Source organism: Sycon ciliatum, chromosome 9 (assembly GCF_964019385.1).
Source record: "Sycon ciliatum chromosome 9, ocSycCili1.1, whole genome shotgun sequence".
NCBI lineage: Eukaryota > Metazoa > Porifera > Calcarea > Leucosolenida > Sycettidae > Sycon > Sycon ciliatum.
Window position 1 is genome coordinate 20974357 of NC_088651.1, and position 18954 is coordinate 20993310.

An 18954-nucleotide genomic window follows, 5' to 3' on the forward strand; every position below is an offset into this window, starting at 1 on the left:
TAACTACTACTGTATTGAACAAGCTAGAAACCCATAACCGCATGCTCCTTAAAATCTTGTTTAGCAAAGATCGTCGCTTTCCCTCCGCTAGTCTTTACGAAATTGCCAAGATCAGTCCCCTTTCCACTCGACATAAGTACCACCTCTGTGTTCTCATACATAAAATATTACTAAATAAAATACCCTTGCATATGCAGGCTTATAATTGGTTCTCCGAAACACGGAATACCCGGAACTCACTCAGTCTCCCACGCGCTGCCTCCACCCTATTCACTAGATCCCCGATCTTTGCTGGCTATGTGTTTTGGGCAACATTACCAACGCAGGCCAAGACCAGCACGTCGATGGATAATTTTGTTGCTAAAATCTCTGCTCAATTATAGGTTTCATGTATATCCTGCTGGTTTGTCTCCTCCTTTGCCTTCTTTGCCTCTTATTTGTATTCTTTTATCTGTTTTACTGCTGTGGTTGGCTTTCACCCTTGTCTCAGTTTTACTGGCCGTCATCATGATGTGCCATGAGATAATGATATAAATACAAAAAAATACAAAAAATTACTGTATTATAAAATATGTCTCTATGTAGACGTAACAGATATGCACTCGTGAAGTAATTTTAACAGACCAACACATTAATATCACACTCGTGAAATGCACTGCAACAATAATACAAGGGACCTAGCATGTCTTGAGAATAGTGCCCTAAAGCATGTGACAGTTCTGTACACAATTCGTAACTACAAAACATGAAGAGTATCAACGTGGAACATGTGACAATTCTAAAGAATAATTTTCAAGAGCGCGGTCTCCTGTCCAATCATAAAAACAGCTGGCATGTACCCCAGGGGTGATCTCACCCATGCAGCTAACGCATCTGCTGTTAAAAGAGTTAGAGAAATAAGAACGAGAATGAAATACACATTCTCTCCATTCTGATATTGCAGGGAAAACTACCTTGATTCTACCATGAGCCTAGGCATGAGGAATATAGTATTAAATACGGAATATTATTTACCAAAAAGATTTTTGAGTGATAGCAGATATTTTTAGCATGATCAGTTAGTGCATTGATTCACAACAGGTATTGTTACCTGTTTTATTTTGACAATGTGCTGTGCAAACTCCAGTGCGGGAAAAAGCCTCTCCTACAAAATCATCGCTGAAGTCGCTACAAATATTTTGAAATGTACGTGAGCTTATAATGAAGCGGACCATGATGCCCAATGTTATGAGGTCACGAAAATATCCCACTATGCACCCTGTCATTATTCTCTTGTCACCAGCACTGGATGTTCATTCGATGGTGAGATAGACTTGCAGTGCATCAATTTATTGGAAACATTAAATTTTGCTGTCTCTCGCGTTAGATGATAGAGCGAGAAAAGAAACTAACATAGAGCACAGCACTTTGTACTTTGAAAAAGTGAGAAAAAAGGAAACATCAAGATAACTCCAAATGGCAAAAAGGCGAAAAGCCAATAACGGCCAGAATTAACTAATTTTGGTTTGCTTCACAGGTCAGAGTGCCCACAACGACAAAACGACCACAACCACAACTACAACAGCACACAACAAGACTCTACGGGTTGTACTGTCTGCAGTCTTCTTGCCAGACTGTATCACTGCAGTCAGCAATTCCTCTTTTGTTCCTTTTCACACTGTGATGTTGGTAATGGGGAAAGTAGGTACCTTCCCAGATCACGATAGAGAACATCTGGACTGGGGCGACTAGACTAGGGCAGAGAATTCCAGAGCTCGTCGTACTCCATGACAGCCACGAAGTAATCCTCCAATTGCGGTCAAAGTAGGATTCCCTAGATTAGGAGCTTGAGTACTGGGTGACACTCTGCCAGCTTGGCCGTGAAGTCGATGCAATTCTGAGTGGCTATGACGTCATTGCCGAGAAAGTAATCCTCATCACTCTCGATTAATACTAGAAAGTCGTATGGGCTGTAGGTCCATCGAGTAGTAAAGTTTTGAGGAAGTATTGGTATCACAATAGCAGTGATGAGAGTAATCTTGGATCCTGCCCTGCAACGCTTTCAAGGCAGATTGAAAGATCGACAAGCCAGCGAGAACGGTTAGCGTAGGGCAAGTATGATTGAGCCTCCGGAATACCTTGTCCCAGTTTTTTTCAGGATACATGTTTGGTACTGTTCATGGTAGCCGCAGATCTCCAACAACAAACTGGTCACGTCTGTTAATCTGTACATCCCCATTACCTCTAATTCACAGTTATCCTAGAGCAATGAAGGTGACAGGTTCGGTAGGAAGGAGCAAGTGTCTTTTCATGAAAAAAAAGCGTTTTGATCAAAGGCTCAGAAAGTGCAAGGCTGTATCGCATATTGGTGTGGGCCAATCATGTAGGCGGTATCAACGCCAGGCTGCACAATTGTCCCAAAAAATTTGTTCTTTGTTTGCCTACCTTGTCTTGATGATGAGAATCATCGCTGTCGACAATGCGGTGAGTGGCAAGCCAACATGTGGGCTGATGTATGCTCAATGATGCGGTGGCGATGCAGAAGTACTTGGCTACAGGGATATACGAAAGTGTCAAGTAAGGACTAATCTGATAGCGATTCTGCATCCATGAGACGAACCAGAATACAACATAACATCGAACCGGCATAAGCGGAGAAGAGACAGAAGTTTATACAAGAATGCTTAGTTGATGGGTGGTGCTAGTATAGTATTGTATTGTTCAGAAGTCACATATTTTTCACAACGATGCTCTCGTTGTGTTTGCAAATCAGTAGTGTCGATAGGCAGTGGGCGGTGATGATCATGATTCTATAGTAGTTTGTCAAGAAATAATCATACAAATATTTTTGACCTTATCTTGCATTATCCGCTGGATCCTACACCCAGGCTGGTCTTAGCTGCAAAAAACTGAACCGACGATATCGGGCATGGAGCAGGTACAGCGTTTGCAACGGTAGAGAAAACGAATCTCTTCAGCTGATTTTCAGAGAGTCAACTGGCTCTTCGCATTCTTGAAAGCACTAACTTCTACCTTACATGTAGTACTAGTGACACTAGACAGTGTGATCCCGTACTAAACAAGGAAGGTCACGCGCACAAACGTGACTGCACTACACGTATGACTACATACCTATCCCAGTAGAAGTTGTATCTTATCATCATGAACTTTTATTCCCTGAGCTCGCTGATGCGATACATGTAGCTTAAGCTAAAGTCTAATTACTCCAACAGAGGCCTACTTGTGCCTAACAGTAGGCTCTCTCCAGTGAGCCTTTTCGGCAATGTCCCACTTGATGGAGCTGTTACTTACTATACAAGAGTCAATGTGGTGAGAAAACCTCTCCTAATTAATCACGGCATTTTCCCATCATGTACAAGTTGTTCTCTTATCGCCATGGCTGGCTGTTCAGTCGATCGTGAGATACCTATAATAGTCCGTCGTGTGGGGGAAAATGGCACCCAGCGTTTCTCCTACGTTAGATAATATTTATTGTTAATTTATTATTATTATATAATTTATATTATTCAATTTATTTATTATTATTAATTTAATTTTTAATTTATTGGTCCTCTCTTTTTTTAAATAATTAATTATTATTACCGGTACTAGTATAAAATTAACACAATGTATTAAAATGCAATACAACATACACTGGAGAAGAAATCAGGAAAATAAAATATGAGCTCAAAAATGGAACGAAAAATAGCAAATAGAATCAAAACTCACGATGGAATCAAACTCATGATGGAAACTACAACCCAATGAGTTGGAAAACCAACCACAGAATTAGATATTGGGAATAGAGTCAGACACAACAACAACCGAAATCAGTACACCAAAAATCTGTCCTACAAAAAAGAAAGGAACAAGAAAAACAAGAAAGACGAAGTACAAAGAATCCCCAAAAAAGAGGGGAGAACGGGATGAAAGAGGACCGGAGAGCGGCAAACCCCAGGAGGACTTAGCGTCACGTAGTGGCGGGAATGCGGGCCTCCACAGAAACAGCATCCACATCCGCCGCCAGACCAGGTGCACGGAATGCACGGCGACTCCCACGAACCATCAGAACGGAGTCGCGGACAAGGCTGAAAGCCAGGTCCGTCCGCAGCTTTCCCATCACGAGGGGACAAGGCTGCGAGAGCTTGGTGGAGAGCTTCGTTCCGAGCAGCTTCAGGAACCGGGTGGCCTCCTTCGCCAGGGCACCAGCAGAAGACAGGACGATCGGGGTGAACGACGCGTGCTCAACTTCCCGGATCCGGGCACCGTATGCCGACTGCTTCTGACGCTCGTGCCATTGGAACACCTCAGCCAGCGGGCGAGATCGGTACGACTGTGCGTTGGGATAGAACACCCTTACATCAAAAAATGCATCAGTCTGTACCGACCAAAAACCCCTGGCCTTGATGTCCGGTCTGGCGTCGTCCGCAGTGAGCAGGGCAGGACCATGGTCAAACGTGCGGACCGTCGGTAGAGGTTGGAGCGGTGGCTCCAGCTGCACATCCTCAGACACTTGAGAAAGAAGTTGGCCCAGGTAGTTGCGGACATGGTTGTGCCGGTGGATGGGATAGCCGCCCAACTTGCAGATCATTGCGTGGTCGATGGTGAACGGCCGGCCGCATGGACACTCAGTAGGTGAATCGTGGATGGTGAGGCCATACCGAATGCATAGGGCATCAACGAAGGACCGCCGGTCGAGGGAGTATCCATGCTCGCGAACAGGAAGACAGGTCAGCCATGCACCTGTTCCCTTGGCCTTGAGGTGCTCCAGAAGCATTGGTGGTAGGGCCTCTGGACCAGCTGTCTGCAGGACGGTCTTGGTAGTCACAGACTGGGCTTGCTTGACAGCAGCCTTGGCGGCACAAATGGCTGCTGGGTCTACGCTATAGAGGGAGGACTGGTCCGCGATAAGTTGCTGGAGTCTGCTCGTGATGGACAGAGATGCTGTCCGCTGTTGCGGGACAGCCTCAACTGGATTGAGCACTGCAAGGCCACCATGACGCACAGGCAGAGCAAGAAGGCTGCGTAGAGGGGCAGGGACGACTGGCACACCCAATAGAGCTGGCAACAAGACGGAACGAAGAGAGGACTCGAGAGGCTCGAAGACGTCTGGTGCACAGCTCGACACGCGCATCAGGAATGTCCAGCGGTGACGGTACCCAAAGACCAGTGCGGCATACACGGCTTGGGGCTCGGCCTCGGCCACGTTGGCCAGCTCACGCATCTCAGATGCCCAAGCCTCCACTCGAGCATTGCAAAATGTTGTCTAGAAGGCTTCCGAGCCCAGAGGAGCACCCAGGTAGGGGCGGCCCTCAGTGGTGATGTGGACATTGGTGTTGGCGAATGCAGCGTTGGCAGCATCGAGATGCTCGGGCTTGACAACCAGCCAAGTCTTGGCAGCGTTTGGACAGTAGCCGAATGCTGGGCCAAGTTGACAGATCTGGTCCCACCAGGTGCGAAGGCGCTGCAATTTAATTAATTATTAGAGAAAAACAGGAAACATACTTATACATATTCCGAAGACCTGCCTTTGCCGCGTCCGCCTGAGCTGGCTCGAAAAGAAATGTAACTACATCATTCATTCAGTAATCTAGATTCGAGATCAGCCTTATGTTTGCTGTTCAGATGAACAGATCATGCCCGAAATCAACTCAGTGACAGCTTGTCTGCAGGCCCGTTGATGAGCTTCATCTACGTGATTCCTTACATCTTACCTAACATAGTTTACACCTTCCTTCTATTTTGCTGTGTTTTTTTGTGTAGTTGAGGTGGTCTGCTGCTTTACCGTCATTGTCACTACGCTGGTCTATAGCCTACGAAGCAATGCCCTCAGTAAACCTCGGACTTTGGAGCTTTCTCGACATTGTACACTAGGCAACTCCAAATGCAGCTCAAAGTGCAGGTCAAAATGTTCATTTCCGTCCTTTCCAATGCTCCATAAGGCTGTGGGGCTCGTGTAGTCTCATATTACCGAATATAATGCAGGCATTATGCGCTGGATCTTAGGCACAGTTAGTGTTTTTCTCAAAGTAGCAATTTATGTGATATTAAGTATGTAACTTTGGTGTCTCTCAATGGATTTGAGTGAAATTTTGACCACACATTCCTGCCACTATGCTGGCCCTCAGGAAATGATTTACAAGTTCTTGCGCCTCACTTACAGGCTTTCCAGGCCGGAAAAACTCAAATTTCCGGCATAGTGCCACGGTGTGCGAGCCACCCAGGAGCCAAACAAATGCATTTACAATTTTTTCACATTTTCGTGCTCATTCTGTTCGTGCGCGGGACTCAAACCTAGAAGAAGTCCAGAAGCAGCCATGGGTGATGGGGTAGGGCCCCTCAACGAGGCCCTGGAATCTGTCACAACGGAACGAGTGGGCGTTCTCTCACACACTCCCACAGACGTAAGTCAATTTTTGAATTTTTTTAGATTTAGCACGTGCTACGAGGTCGTACCTTTGATACAACATCCAGTGCTGGGACCTCCACAGCAAGCCATTTCCACAGCGCTGCACACCAAATACAGGATACCCTCAGAAACCAGGAAAGACTACCACTCACGTTTCACTACTGCCTAGTACTGAATCCTACCTGACTTCTTGACACGACTCAAACTTGCCAAAGTCACAAAATCAACGTCAACTACAATAATAAAGCCACATATCTGCAACGTCACGAGGATGCTGGCAAAAGTCCTGCTGCACGGCGGCGGGCTTCGCCCGCCGCCGTGCAGCCCAATACGTGGCTCAAAAACCTGATTTTTTGGACGTGTTTCCATGATACGACAAGTTGCGCATGGTCTGCTCACATTCAAATACAGTGCTGCCAACAAATGACAGCGTGCAACAAAAAAATCTTTCCTTGCAAGGGCACATTTTCTGCCATAACTCTTGAACGGCGGGTCAGATCGGGACACAATTTTCAGAGAATTTGCAGCTATTCATGCTCTTTCAACTGACGTAGCACTCAATATGAATTTACAAATTCGATTTTTCAGCGAATTTTTGGGTAGTCTGCCACCTTAAACTTGGACAATGTGCGAGCGCGCGCTCCGTTTTTAAAAAAACCCTCTCCTTAGAAATAATTGCCAAGATCGCTTGCCAGTGCGTAATGTAGTTCAAGAGGACAATTATGCTCAATGTTGTGAGTTCACGAAAACGTACCATGTACTCATTATTCTCTTGTCGGCATTGCAGGATGTTCAGTTGATCGTTAGATACTAGTCCATGTCGAATTTACTTCAAGTACAATCAATCATTTATAGGAAGCTCGGGCAAAAAGAACCATAGCAACAACAGCACACACAAAAGGAAATACAGACCACATGGTTTCACAGACAACAATCATCTTGCCCGACCGTTCCATGGCGTTTAGCAGTTCCGCTTTTGTCAGTTCCTTTCCACACTGCGACCTTTGTATAGTGGACAGTAGGTAGCTTCCCAGTTCACGGTAGAGAACCTCCTGGCTGGGGCGACTAGACGAGGGCAGACTGTGCCAGAGCTTGTCATACTCCATGACAGCCACGAAGTAATCCTCCGAATGCGATAAACGTAGGCTTCCTTTGATAAAGAGCTTGAGCACTGAGTGACGCTCTGCTAGCTGCACCGTGAAGTCTATCCAATTATGAGTGGCTATAACGTCATCGCTGAGGTCATTGTCAGCTTCCTCGAGTATAACAAAGTCGTATGAGTTGTAGCTCCAGCGAGTAGAAATGTGCTGAGGAGGGGTTGGTATCAGATTCTCACATCTTAGGGATAAGAGCAATTCTGGTTCTCTTCTTGACACGATTTCAAAGCATTTTGCAAGCTCAACTTGCCTGCAAGAGCGGTTCGAATATTTCAAGAATGTTGCAGTCTCCGGAATATCCTGTTCCAGTTTTTTCAGTATACATGTTTGGTAATCTTCGTAGGAGCCGCACATCTCCAACAACAAATTCGTCGCGTCTGCTAAACTGTACGTCGCCTCTTGTTCCAATACTCTACAATGTCTCTCAATCATTGAAGTTGAAAGGTTGGGTAGGTAGGAAGATATATCCTTTGATGACCGCCAAAACATACTGATCAAAGGCTGAGATAGCGGAAGGCTGAACCGCATTATGGATTGGGCTTGTCCTGTAGACGGCATCATCGCCAGGCTGCACAGTTGCACGAACATTAAGTTTCTTTGTTTGAACACCTGGTATTGATCATGAGGATCATCACTATGCACAACACAGTCATTGCCAGAATCAGCATTGCTATCATGTATGCTGGATACTCTGGTGGCGATGCAGAGGTGTTTGGCAAGTCTGATGTACGACAGTTTCAAATTTGGACTGATCTGATAGCGATTCTACATGCATAGGAAAATAACGACAACATACATTTATGATGAACAGGTACATTGGGTAAAAGGCAGTTTAAAGATTTAATTTGTACACCATACTTGTACTGTAACAGTGTGAATTGTATACATAATAGGGAAAGTAGACAGTTCAGCCATACTGGCCGAGGAAAATACTTGTAGCACCGGACAGCTCACAGCCTTATACATCTACACATGGTTCAACAATAGTCTGCCATTTTAAATGTAGTCGCAAGACCCCGTAAGCGATCAGTTACAAAGAGACCTGTTAGCCGAAAGTCTCACTCTAACAATGCATGGTTAGAAATAGCTAGCGCAATAAAAGAAGAAGAACTGTCTCGAAGAGGAACGTCTTTTTGAACTTCTTAGAGCAATATACATTGTAATGAACCTAGTTTTGGCAAAGCAACATCACACATTACTCACTTGACATAAACGCCTGAACATAGGTTCATTATGCAACAGCTTTCGGACGTCTCTCGTAACACCACATAGCTGAAAAATGTCCACAAGTGACAACAAACGTAATACTGCTGCTTCCCACACGTCAAAGAGAACACTGTTCAGTACAGGCTCGACTGAATCTTGCTCCATTGCTTTGCAGATCTTCAGTTCAGTTACACGGAGGGAGCTCGTTATATCACTGACTGATGCCTCTTGCGGTAGTTCGTCTTACACATATCTTTAATCGTCTTCAACAGCAATAAGAGGACCAACCCCTAGGAGAAATAAAACATAACTTACGATATCGGGCATGCTGCAGGTACAACGCTTTCAACGGTGGAGAAAACTAATCTCTTCAGCGAATTTGACGAGAGTAAACTGACCGTTCGCATGCTTGAAAGCACTGAATTCTACCTTACGTGTAGTACTAGTGATCGTGGGTTCTCGTAGTACGAAATAAAGGGCACACTCGTGAGTGGCCGACGCGTATGATTAGATACCTCTCTCAGTGGGAGTTATATCACATGGTCCCCAGAGATCACGGTAAAGATAGCTCATACCAAGAGTACATAACCAAGAGGGTGCAACTCCTATCTTGAGCTGCGATAGGTTCACCAACGGTGGAATTTTTTTTATTGCGTCATTCTTTCGCAGAAGCATGACGAAGTGGGTATGCTTTCTCCTGCTTGTTTTGTATAAACGGTGAGAGTTCGTCAGTTTCAAGAAACATCGAGCCATCGTCCGTTGTTCTGCTTTCAGTACCGTAGCTGTAATGTACAAATCATTAATTTTGTACTTTGATCTCTGGCTACGCATGATGGCATCAGTGAGCCAAACCGCTGCCAAAGACTGATAAAATAAATTATCGCCCCTCCCCCGAGACACACACCTCATAGCACCATAGAATGGGGTTGCATTTTTGTTGTTTTTGCCATGTGATTAAGCAATCACGATTGAAACGAGGGTTGCCTGCTGCTCCTCGTTGCTAGTCTTGAAGAAAAAAAATCACGCCCATCTGCTGCTGCTGCTAGCTGCCAATATTGATGCTGTCCCTGCATTCGCCACCTCCAACTGCTGAGGTGCCTCGTGCTGTCGCACTACCACACCTTGGTCCGCCCTGCGTTGATCCGGCCTCGTACTCTCGTACTCTGCTCATGCTGCCGTACTCTCGCGTTGTGGCCTCGTGGGTACGTCTTACGCTATTTGCGCTTGCCACGTGCTTATGTGGCCCGCCTTACCTGGCGGGCTCTCGCGCCTTATTTCCCATATAAGCATGGTGGTGTCTGTCATTGTGGGCCGGGCGGCATCCGGGGACTTCGCCTCTTCCATACGTGGTATGTTTGCTCCGCCACACCGCCTGTTCTATCTTGAGTACTCTGTTAGTACTGTACTCTGGCTGAGGCTTAGTACGCGCGCTGGAGTCCTTTCGTGCCATAAAAGGAACTGCTTCCTAATATAGAGATTAGGCGCCATGAGCCCTGCTTGTAGTAAAAATTGCATTAGTAGCGCTGATACCTTTATGCAAATATGGGGTAGTCTCGCCCGCGCATATGGGCGTACTCGTACTGCGGCCTGGGCTTTCCCCAGTACGGCTGCCCGCCATTGCATGCCAGACACCCCCATTGTTGCGCGCCTAGCCACGCGCGTGGCTTTTGCCTGCTGCTCGGTTGTCAGCGATAACTACGGTTTGCCGTACGCTGCAAACCTACATTTATCGCCCCTCCCCCGAGACACACACCTCATAGCACCATAGAATGGGGTTGCATTTTTGTTGTTTTTGCCATGTGATTAAGCAATCACGATTGAAACGAGGGTTGCCTGCTGCTCCTCCAAAAATAGGTTTTTGCATCTGTCCTGGGTGCCGTGTTTCCATGCCACCCAGCTAGTGGGAGGGCAAGCCTGCAGATGTGTGGATGTACCGCTTGTACGCTGAGCTGCGCCAACGTCCGGCTGCCTGCCGCTGCCGCTCTGGTGCCCGTTGTGCTGCCAACTCGGTGGCACCGCCCTTGCGCAGGGAGTGGCTACCGACCTCGGGGCGCAAAGCTCTCAGCAGTAGGTTGATGTCCTTCTGTGTGAGCTGCTTGCCATTGCCGTGGACAAAGAAGGGTGCCCCGGCGTTTGGCCACCGTCGCCTGGATCTGTATGCCATGACGGCCTCTACGGGACACAGCTCTTTGTTGGCTGCCGCTTAAAGCAACGCTGTGCCGCCTCTGCCGAACTGCGAGGTGTTGGTGGGACCAAGCTTGATTACCACCTTTGTCTGCGCTATCTGGACCTAAGCCACGGTCAGGGTGTTGAAATTGCGTCCTTAGTCCGTTGGCATTGAGGCATATACACCTACGCACAGCAGCCCGTAAAATGCCGTCAACAGTACTGCCCATATCATTGCTTTATCGCTTGCCGAGTGGGCGGACGTACCCACTTGCGCTTTTATGGTTAGCAGATCTGACGGTGCAACTGGTAGGCGCTGCCGGCCCGCATGGTTGCCTGCCTCCGACCTCCGTGTGTCAAATTGCGTTCGCTCGATGCCTTTCAATACGGCAAGGAGGCGTTGTGAGCGCAGTCCCTCTACGGACATGCCTTGCGATAGCAGGTGAAACCTTATCGCAGCCAAGTATACCTTTAAAAGTGTTGCCTGCAGGCACTAACTCTGAAAGTGAGGTAACAAAGCGCACAATCTCTTCGTTGTTCGGCTGAGCCGGGTTGAAGCCGACCGCTGACGCGGATTTCAAGTATGCTTTAATGGCTGGCTGGTATGTCTTACGTGTGCTGGGCGAGACCGACAATGCTACCAGGGTGTTGGCATCACGAGACAACTCGGGCTTCCCAACATCGCCTGTGCAGACCAAACGCATCTGCGAAAAAGTGGATGTTGTAGTGTGTCCTGCCTTTTCTTGACCTCTCATCCTGCTCGGACATGCCCTTACTCTAGGCCAAGCAACCTCCAAAAATAGTAGTGGGGATCTCCCTTAGGAGAGCTAATGCTATGCCTTGACCATATGTTCCTTGGTTCGCTTGACCGACATGGGATGCCGCATAGGCTCTGTGTGTCGCAATTCTGCCCCGCTTGGGTATACAGTCGCATTGCCATGAGCCTTATGGGACCCGCGCGTGCAGGCTGCGCGGCATGCCATGCTTGGCTGCGCTATTGAGGTTTTTCAAGCGGTCTGTGGCATGCACCAACTCCGCTGTACGCCATGCTAGTCCCGCCCGGGATGATTATAGACTTTAATATACTGTACGCACAGCGGCGCTAATTGGCCTTCTATAATGTATCCTTATGTATTATTATAATTACTGGCAACGCCGTGCTTGGCTGAGCTGCTTAAGTTTGTCAAGCGGTCTGTGGCGCGCGCCAGGTCTGCTGTATGCCATGCTTGTCCCGCGCGGGATAAATAATTATAGACTTTTTAAATACATTGCGCGCACTGCGGCATATAAATAGCCTTCTATAATATATGCTTAAAGCATGTCTTGTTATAATTTCTGGCAACGCCCGTGCCCTTTGCCAAGCGCATAAGGCAACGCCGCATATGCCCTGCGCGCCGCAATGCTGCCCGCATTGGTATACATATTGCTATACGCCTTATGGGACCCGCGCGCGCGGTCTACCTGAGAAGCCGTGCCTGGCTGAGCTGCTAAAGTTTGTCAAGCGGTCTGTGGCGCGCGCCAGGTCTGCTGTACGCCATGCTTGTCCCGCGCGGGATGAATATATACTTTTTAGAATGCATTGCGCGCACTGCGGCATCTAAATAGCCTTCTATAATGTATGCTTTATGTATTATTAAATTTCTGGCAACGCCCGTGCCATTTGCCAATCATATGAGGCAACGCCGCATATGCCCTGCGCGCCACAATGCTGCCCCGCATGGGTATACATAATTGTTGCTATGCGCCTTATGGGATCCGCGCGCGCGGTCTACCTGAGAAGCCGTGCTTGGCTGAGCTGCTAGTTTGTCAAGTGGTCTGTGGCGCGCGCCAGGTCCGCTGTATACCATGCTAGTCCCGCGCAGGATGAATATAGGCATTTTTAGAATACATTGCGCGCTGCGGCATCTAAATAGCCTTCTATAATGTATGCTTTATGTATTATTAAATTTCTAGCAACGCCCGTGCCCTTTGCCAAGCGCATAAGGCAACGCCGCATATGCCCTGCGCGCCGCAATGCTGCCCCGCATGGGTATACATAATTATTGCTATGCGCCTTATGGGACCCGAGATGCCGTGCCTGGCTGAGCTGCTAAAGTTTGTCAAGCGATCTGTGGCACGCGCCAAGTCCGCTGTACGCCATGCTAGTCCCGCGCGGGATGAATATAAGCTTTTTAAAATACAGTGCACGCGCTGCGGCGTCTAAGTAGCCTTCCATAATATATGCTTATGTATAATTGGGAGAGTCCCCCAACGCCTAGCATGTTAGGTTATCTCTGCTTATAAAATTGTACATAATCATCAAGGCAACGCCCGTGCCCTTTGCCAACCTCCTGCCACGGCTGTGATGATAATTAATTTTATAGCTGGGCTTTACCCGCCGCCCTGAGGCTGACCCTCGCGCTAAGTGTTAGCCCGGATGCCCGCATTGCCTGTGTGTCAGCCTATGCTGAACCAGTGGTGACGCAATATACATGCAAGCCGGTACATGCAAAAAGCGGAATGAAGACAGTCTGCCAGCCCTGGCATGCGCTTGCCAGGGAACCATGGAGGTGCGGTTTTGCGTGCGTGTTATTCATTGATGAAATCGTCTAAATAATGCTCAAAGTTCTCAACAGCGTGGGTTTCGCGTCAGATCCGCACCAGTGCATCAGCAAAACGATTAAAAAAATAAGGGTGACGACCGCAAGCCAAAAGGTCAGAATAATTATTTGTCTCGCCAACACGTGCCAAATCTTGGTCGATAAAGTCATTAACGCTATTCCCAGCAAGGGGCAGACCATGCATAATTAATCGGTGGCCGCCGTCTTTTTTTGGTACTACACCCGTACCAGACGTGCGCAAAGGTAAGAAAGGTGGCGTGTCAAAAGCGTCTCTAGTGTGCTTAAAAGTTTGCATTCCTTAGCTAAATAGGCATCTACAATAGCTAGATCTGTGGATGCAGAGGCAAGATTACTAGAAGCAACTGAAGTGCGCGATCGCCTGCAAACTCGATGCGGCAGCAAAAACGCAGATTGAACCAGATAGTTTCCACTAAGACCCGATCAGGGTGGCCAGCAAGCTCTACACTAACTGCATAAAAATTCATTGGTGTGGAGACTGAGTTTTAACTTAAAGAATTAGCAGATGTGGACATAGCGCTCTCGCGAACTAATGGCGGCTGTACAGGCGTGTGATGAGGCTTTTCAGGCCGAAGCGCGGGTGGGACACTCCATTGCTTGGTGTGTTCCCTTGCAGAACATGCACCTGAGCTGGTAGCTGCAATTTGAAAAGGTGCAGTTCCCTTTGTTAAACATTTTGCAGATCGGCTTTCCGCTGGGCCCAGAGGTGGAGGCACGAAAAGGCGCGTTCAGTGAAGGCTTCGCTACACATGCCACGGTGGAGTGGCCTGTCCTCTTACATTTAGCGCACACGGGCAGAGCTTGGCCGGTGAAGGACTGCGTGAAGAGTTCCATGTGTAGATTACCGATGCTGATGCTGTGGTCTCTTGACATCGCCTGTCGCAACCGAGTGTCGTATACTTGCACCGCAGCAAAACGATATTTTTTCGCCGCTTGTACTACCCTTAGCTGGCGCTCCATGAGACCAGCACATACCCTGGTGCGCCCTCGCTAGCAATGACCCTAAAGATCGACCAGGCTTCGATCCAGTCGGTGACATTTTCAATTTTATGCCTGGGTGTCGACACGGTAGAAATTAGTACTGAAGCGTCAGCAGCGTTTTCGTCAACTCGGAAGCGTTTAGCGGATGGCTCCATTCCTACACTGCGGCTTGGCCATAGTGTTGCCAGCTCTACATACTCAATGTTCATGATCTTTCTAATGGAATCCGCAGATACATGTGCTACACACGAGGGCATTCTTTTATCGCCACTGGCTAATGTTCCATACCTTGGAGTTGGACTTCCGCCGCAGAGGTATCGGTCGCCTGACTGGGGCCCGCTAGCTGGTTCCACGCGGGCCAGACAGCGGAGGAAGCAGCCTCGCTGATGGCTCTCAGCTGTGCTGGGGACAGCTCCATAGCCGGCATGCCGACGACTGCCACAGAATATAATAATTGCTGCTACACTGTACTTTATATAATTTACTTTACGCTCTGAAACAAAACAAAAAATCACGCCCATCTGCTGCTGCTGCTAGCTGCCAATATTGATGCTGTCCCTGCATTCGCCACCTCCAACTGCTGAGGTGCCTCGTGCTGTGGCACTACCACACCTTGGTCCGCCCTGCGTTGATCCGGCCTCGTACTCTCGTACTCTGCTCATGCTGCCGTACTCTGGCGTTGTGGCCTCGTGGGTACGTCTTACGCTATTTGCGCTTGCCACGCGCTTATGTGGCCCGCCTTACCTGGCGGGCTCTCGCGCCTTATTTCCCATATAAGCATGGTGGTGTCTGTCATTGTGGGCCGGGCGGCATCCGGGGACTTCGCCTCTTCCATACGTGGTATGTTTGCTCCGCCACACCGCCTGTTCTATCTTGAGTACTCTGTTAGTACTGTACTCTGGCTGAGGCTTAGTACGCGCGCTGGAGTCCTTTCGTGCCATAAAAGGAACTGCTTCCTAATATAGAGATTAGGCGCCATGAGCCCTGCTTGTAGTAAACATTGCATTAGTAGCGCTGATACCTTTATGCAAATATGGGGTAGTCTCGCCCGCGCATATGGGCGTACTCGTACTGCGGCCTGGGCTTTCCCCAGTACGGCTGCCCGCCATTGCATGCCAGACACCCCCATTGTTGCGCGCCTAGCCACGCGCGTGGCTTTTGCCTGCTGCTCGGTTGTCAGCGATAACTACGGTTTGCCGTACGCTGCAAACCTACATAATATTCCGCCGTAGGCTGGGAAATCGTGGAGTTGCACACTCTTGGCTATCTGCTCTTGGTATCTACTCATACGCGTCGGCCACTCAATGTTTGTGATCTTCCTTGCGCACTACTAGACCCCACAGTCACTAGTACAACATGTAAGGTAGAAATCAGTGTTTTCAAGCTGGCGAACGGTCAGTTTCCTCTCGTCAAATTCGCTGAAAAGATTGGTTTTCTCCAACGCTGAAAGTCTTTCTTCTTCTATTGCACTAGCTGTTTCTAACCATGCATTGTTTGAGTGGGATTTTCGGCTGACAGGTCTTTTTGATACTGATCCCTTACGGGGTCTTGCGACTACATTTTAAATGAGAGAATATTAGTGAACCGCAAAAAGGTTGTGAGCTGCCTGGTGCTACATGTATTTTTTTGGGTCAGTATGGCTGGGCTGTGCACACTTTCCATCTTATGTATACAATACCCACTGCAACAGTGCAAGTAAAGTATACAAACTAAACCTGTAAACTGCCTTTTACCTAATGTACCTGTTCATCATAAAATGTATGTTGTCGTTGTTTTCCCATGCATATAGAATCGCTATCAGATCAGTCCAAATTTGAAACTGTCGTACATCAGAGTTGCCAAGCACCTCTGCATCGCAACCAGAGTATCCAGCATACATGAAAGCATACCTGATTCTGGCAATGACTGTGTTGGTCATAGTGATGATCCTCATGATAAATACCAGGTGTTCAAACAAAAATACTCAATGTTCGTGCAATTGTGCAGCCTGGCGTTGATGCCGACTACAGGACGGGTCAAAACCATTATGCGGTGCAGCCTTCCGCTATAGAAGTCTTTGATCAGTATGCTTAGGCAGTCATCAGAGGACATAACGCTGATCTCTAATCTAGATTACTGAGTAAATGAAGTAATTATATTTCTTTTCGAGCCAGCTCGGGTGGACGCAGCACAGGCATTTCGTCGAAATATGTATAGTATATGTATGTTTCCTGTTTCTCTCTATCATCTAACGTGGGAGAAACGTTGGGTGCCAGTTTTCCCAACAATGATAGACCATTAGAGCTATCTCACGATCCACCGAACAGCCAGCCATGGCGATAAGAGAATAACTTGAACATAATGGGAAAATGCCGTGATTAGGAGAGGTTTTGTCACCACATTGGCTCTTGTATAGTAAGTAACAGCTCCATCAAGTGGGACATTGCCGAAAAGACTCACTGGAGAGAGCCAACTGTTAGGTACAAGTAGGCCGCTGTTGGAGTAATTAGAGTAATTAGATTTTAGCTTGAGCTACATGTATCGCATCAGCGAGCTCGGGGAATAACAGTTCATGATGATAAGATACAACTTGTACTGGGATAGGAATCTAGTCATACGTGTCGTGCACTCACGTTTGTGCGCGTGACCTTCCTTGCTTAGTACGGGATCTCACTGTCTAGTGTCACTAGTACTACATGTAAGATAGAAGTTAGTGCTTTCAAGCATGCGAAGAGCCAGTTGACTCTCTGAAAATCAGCTGAAGAGATTAATTTTCTCAACAGGTGAAAACGCTGTACCTGCTCCATGCCCGATATCGTCAGCTCAGTTTTTTGCAGCTAAGACCGGCCTGGGTGTAGGATCCAGCGGATAATGCAAGATAAGGTAAAAATTATTTTTTATTTCGTGACAAACTACTATAGAATCATAATCATCACCGTCCACTGCCTATCGACACTACTGATTTGCAAACACAACGAGAGCATCGTTGTGAAAAATGTGTGACTTTTGAACTATACAATACCATACAAGCACCACCCATCAACTAATCATTATTGTTTAACCTTCTGTCTCTTCTCCGCTTATGCCGCTTCAATGTTATGTTGTATTCAGTTTCGTCTCATGGATGCAGCATCGCCATCCGATTAATCTTTACTTGACACTTTCCTATATCCCAGTAGCCAAGCAAGTCTGCATCGCCACCGCATCATCGAGCATACCTCAACCCTCATGTTGGCCGCTGCTGTGCCGTGTACCGCCCATTGAATGCTGCATGCCTTCCCTTCACCCTTTTTGGTCCAGATGTACTGCGATAGGCGGGTGTCCTTCTCGTGTTGTCTGTGGCGGAATGAGGATTGGTGGTTATAATTTTTTTCCACGGTTCGCGTGAGACTCGACTGGAAGCCGGGCTTTCCGCATCCGTAGGAACGCCACCACCCTTCAAGGATCAAGGCGCAGATACAGCTCAAGCGGTGGGAGGTGAGTAGATCAGCTCATCAGCAAGTGGTCAAAGACCGAAAATCCAATTCACTGCATCCATGTTTTCCTCGTGCCAGGCCACGAGTTCCCAATTAACTGTGGGTCGCAGCACGGCTGGAAAAAGTCCTTCCGCTTCCAAGCAGGACTTGAACCTGGTACCCTCTGTTTCTCAATCATGGTCTTAGACCATCCCACTGCCTGCCTGGTGGTGCCTGCCTGCCTGCCTGGTGGTTATAATAGTGTTGTTTAAATGTTGTCGCTGTTTATCCAGTATACTCCTTCTTCTCTATACTTTTGCGTTGTACACGATGCTCTCCGTTAGACACGCTCCGTCCAGTGGACATGAGTCTTTCGCACGACAGTAACAAGTCCTGGTGTCGTTGTCACCTCCGTCAGCTTCTTTCTTGGGTCGTAAAATCGTGTTATTATGTTGTTTGGTGATAGTGGCCATATTCTGCAAGCAACTGTAGCTAACATTTACAGAGTTCTGGTTGAAGTTTTTGTTGAGGCTTGAGCCTTTGGGGAAGTGTTTGGCCACTAGCTGGAGGAAGCGATGACTGACGTTGGTGGCGACGTTCTTGCCAAATGGTGGGTTGAACTATGATGTTCCTGGGGCGATTCCTTTTCTTCAGCCTAGAATCTCTCTGTTTTATTACTTTTGTTATTATCAATAACTGTCTGTGCATTCCCGAAAGACGTCATGTAGAAGCACAACCACTACGTGTCTAGGTATGCGCTGTAATACAATCACGTGTTCAGTAGCTGTTCTGTGCTTTGCACGCAAGACAAGTGTTATTAATTAATTATTTTATCAGCGAATAATCGTTACTGCCGAAACAGCAAACTGGAAAAAGCCAACCGTGTTAGGGACAAGTGGGATTCTGCTGGATCACTTAGACTGTAGAATGAGCTATTTGTTTTGACCCCCGAGCTCTGGGTATAAATTGTCATGCTAATATTATTTTATGATACAACTCCTACT

At 47.5% G+C, this 18954-nt stretch overlaps 1 protein-coding gene across 1 annotated transcript; it reads right to left on the minus strand.

Annotated features, from left to right (window-relative positions):
- Positions 1-6777: 6777 nt before the first annotated feature.
- Positions 6778-9173, minus strand: LOC135824961 (uncharacterized). Its single transcript, XM_065337701.1, has 2 exons — positions 8749-9173; positions 6778-8310 (listed from the first exon to the last, which is right to left on the minus strand). Exons 1-2 carry the CDS (start codon positions 8914-8916, stop codon positions 7234-7236), a joined length of 1245 nt encoding a protein of 414 aa, XP_065193773.1. The 5' UTR covers positions 8917-9173; the 3' UTR covers positions 6778-7233.
- Positions 9174-18954: the final 9781 nt, after the last annotated feature.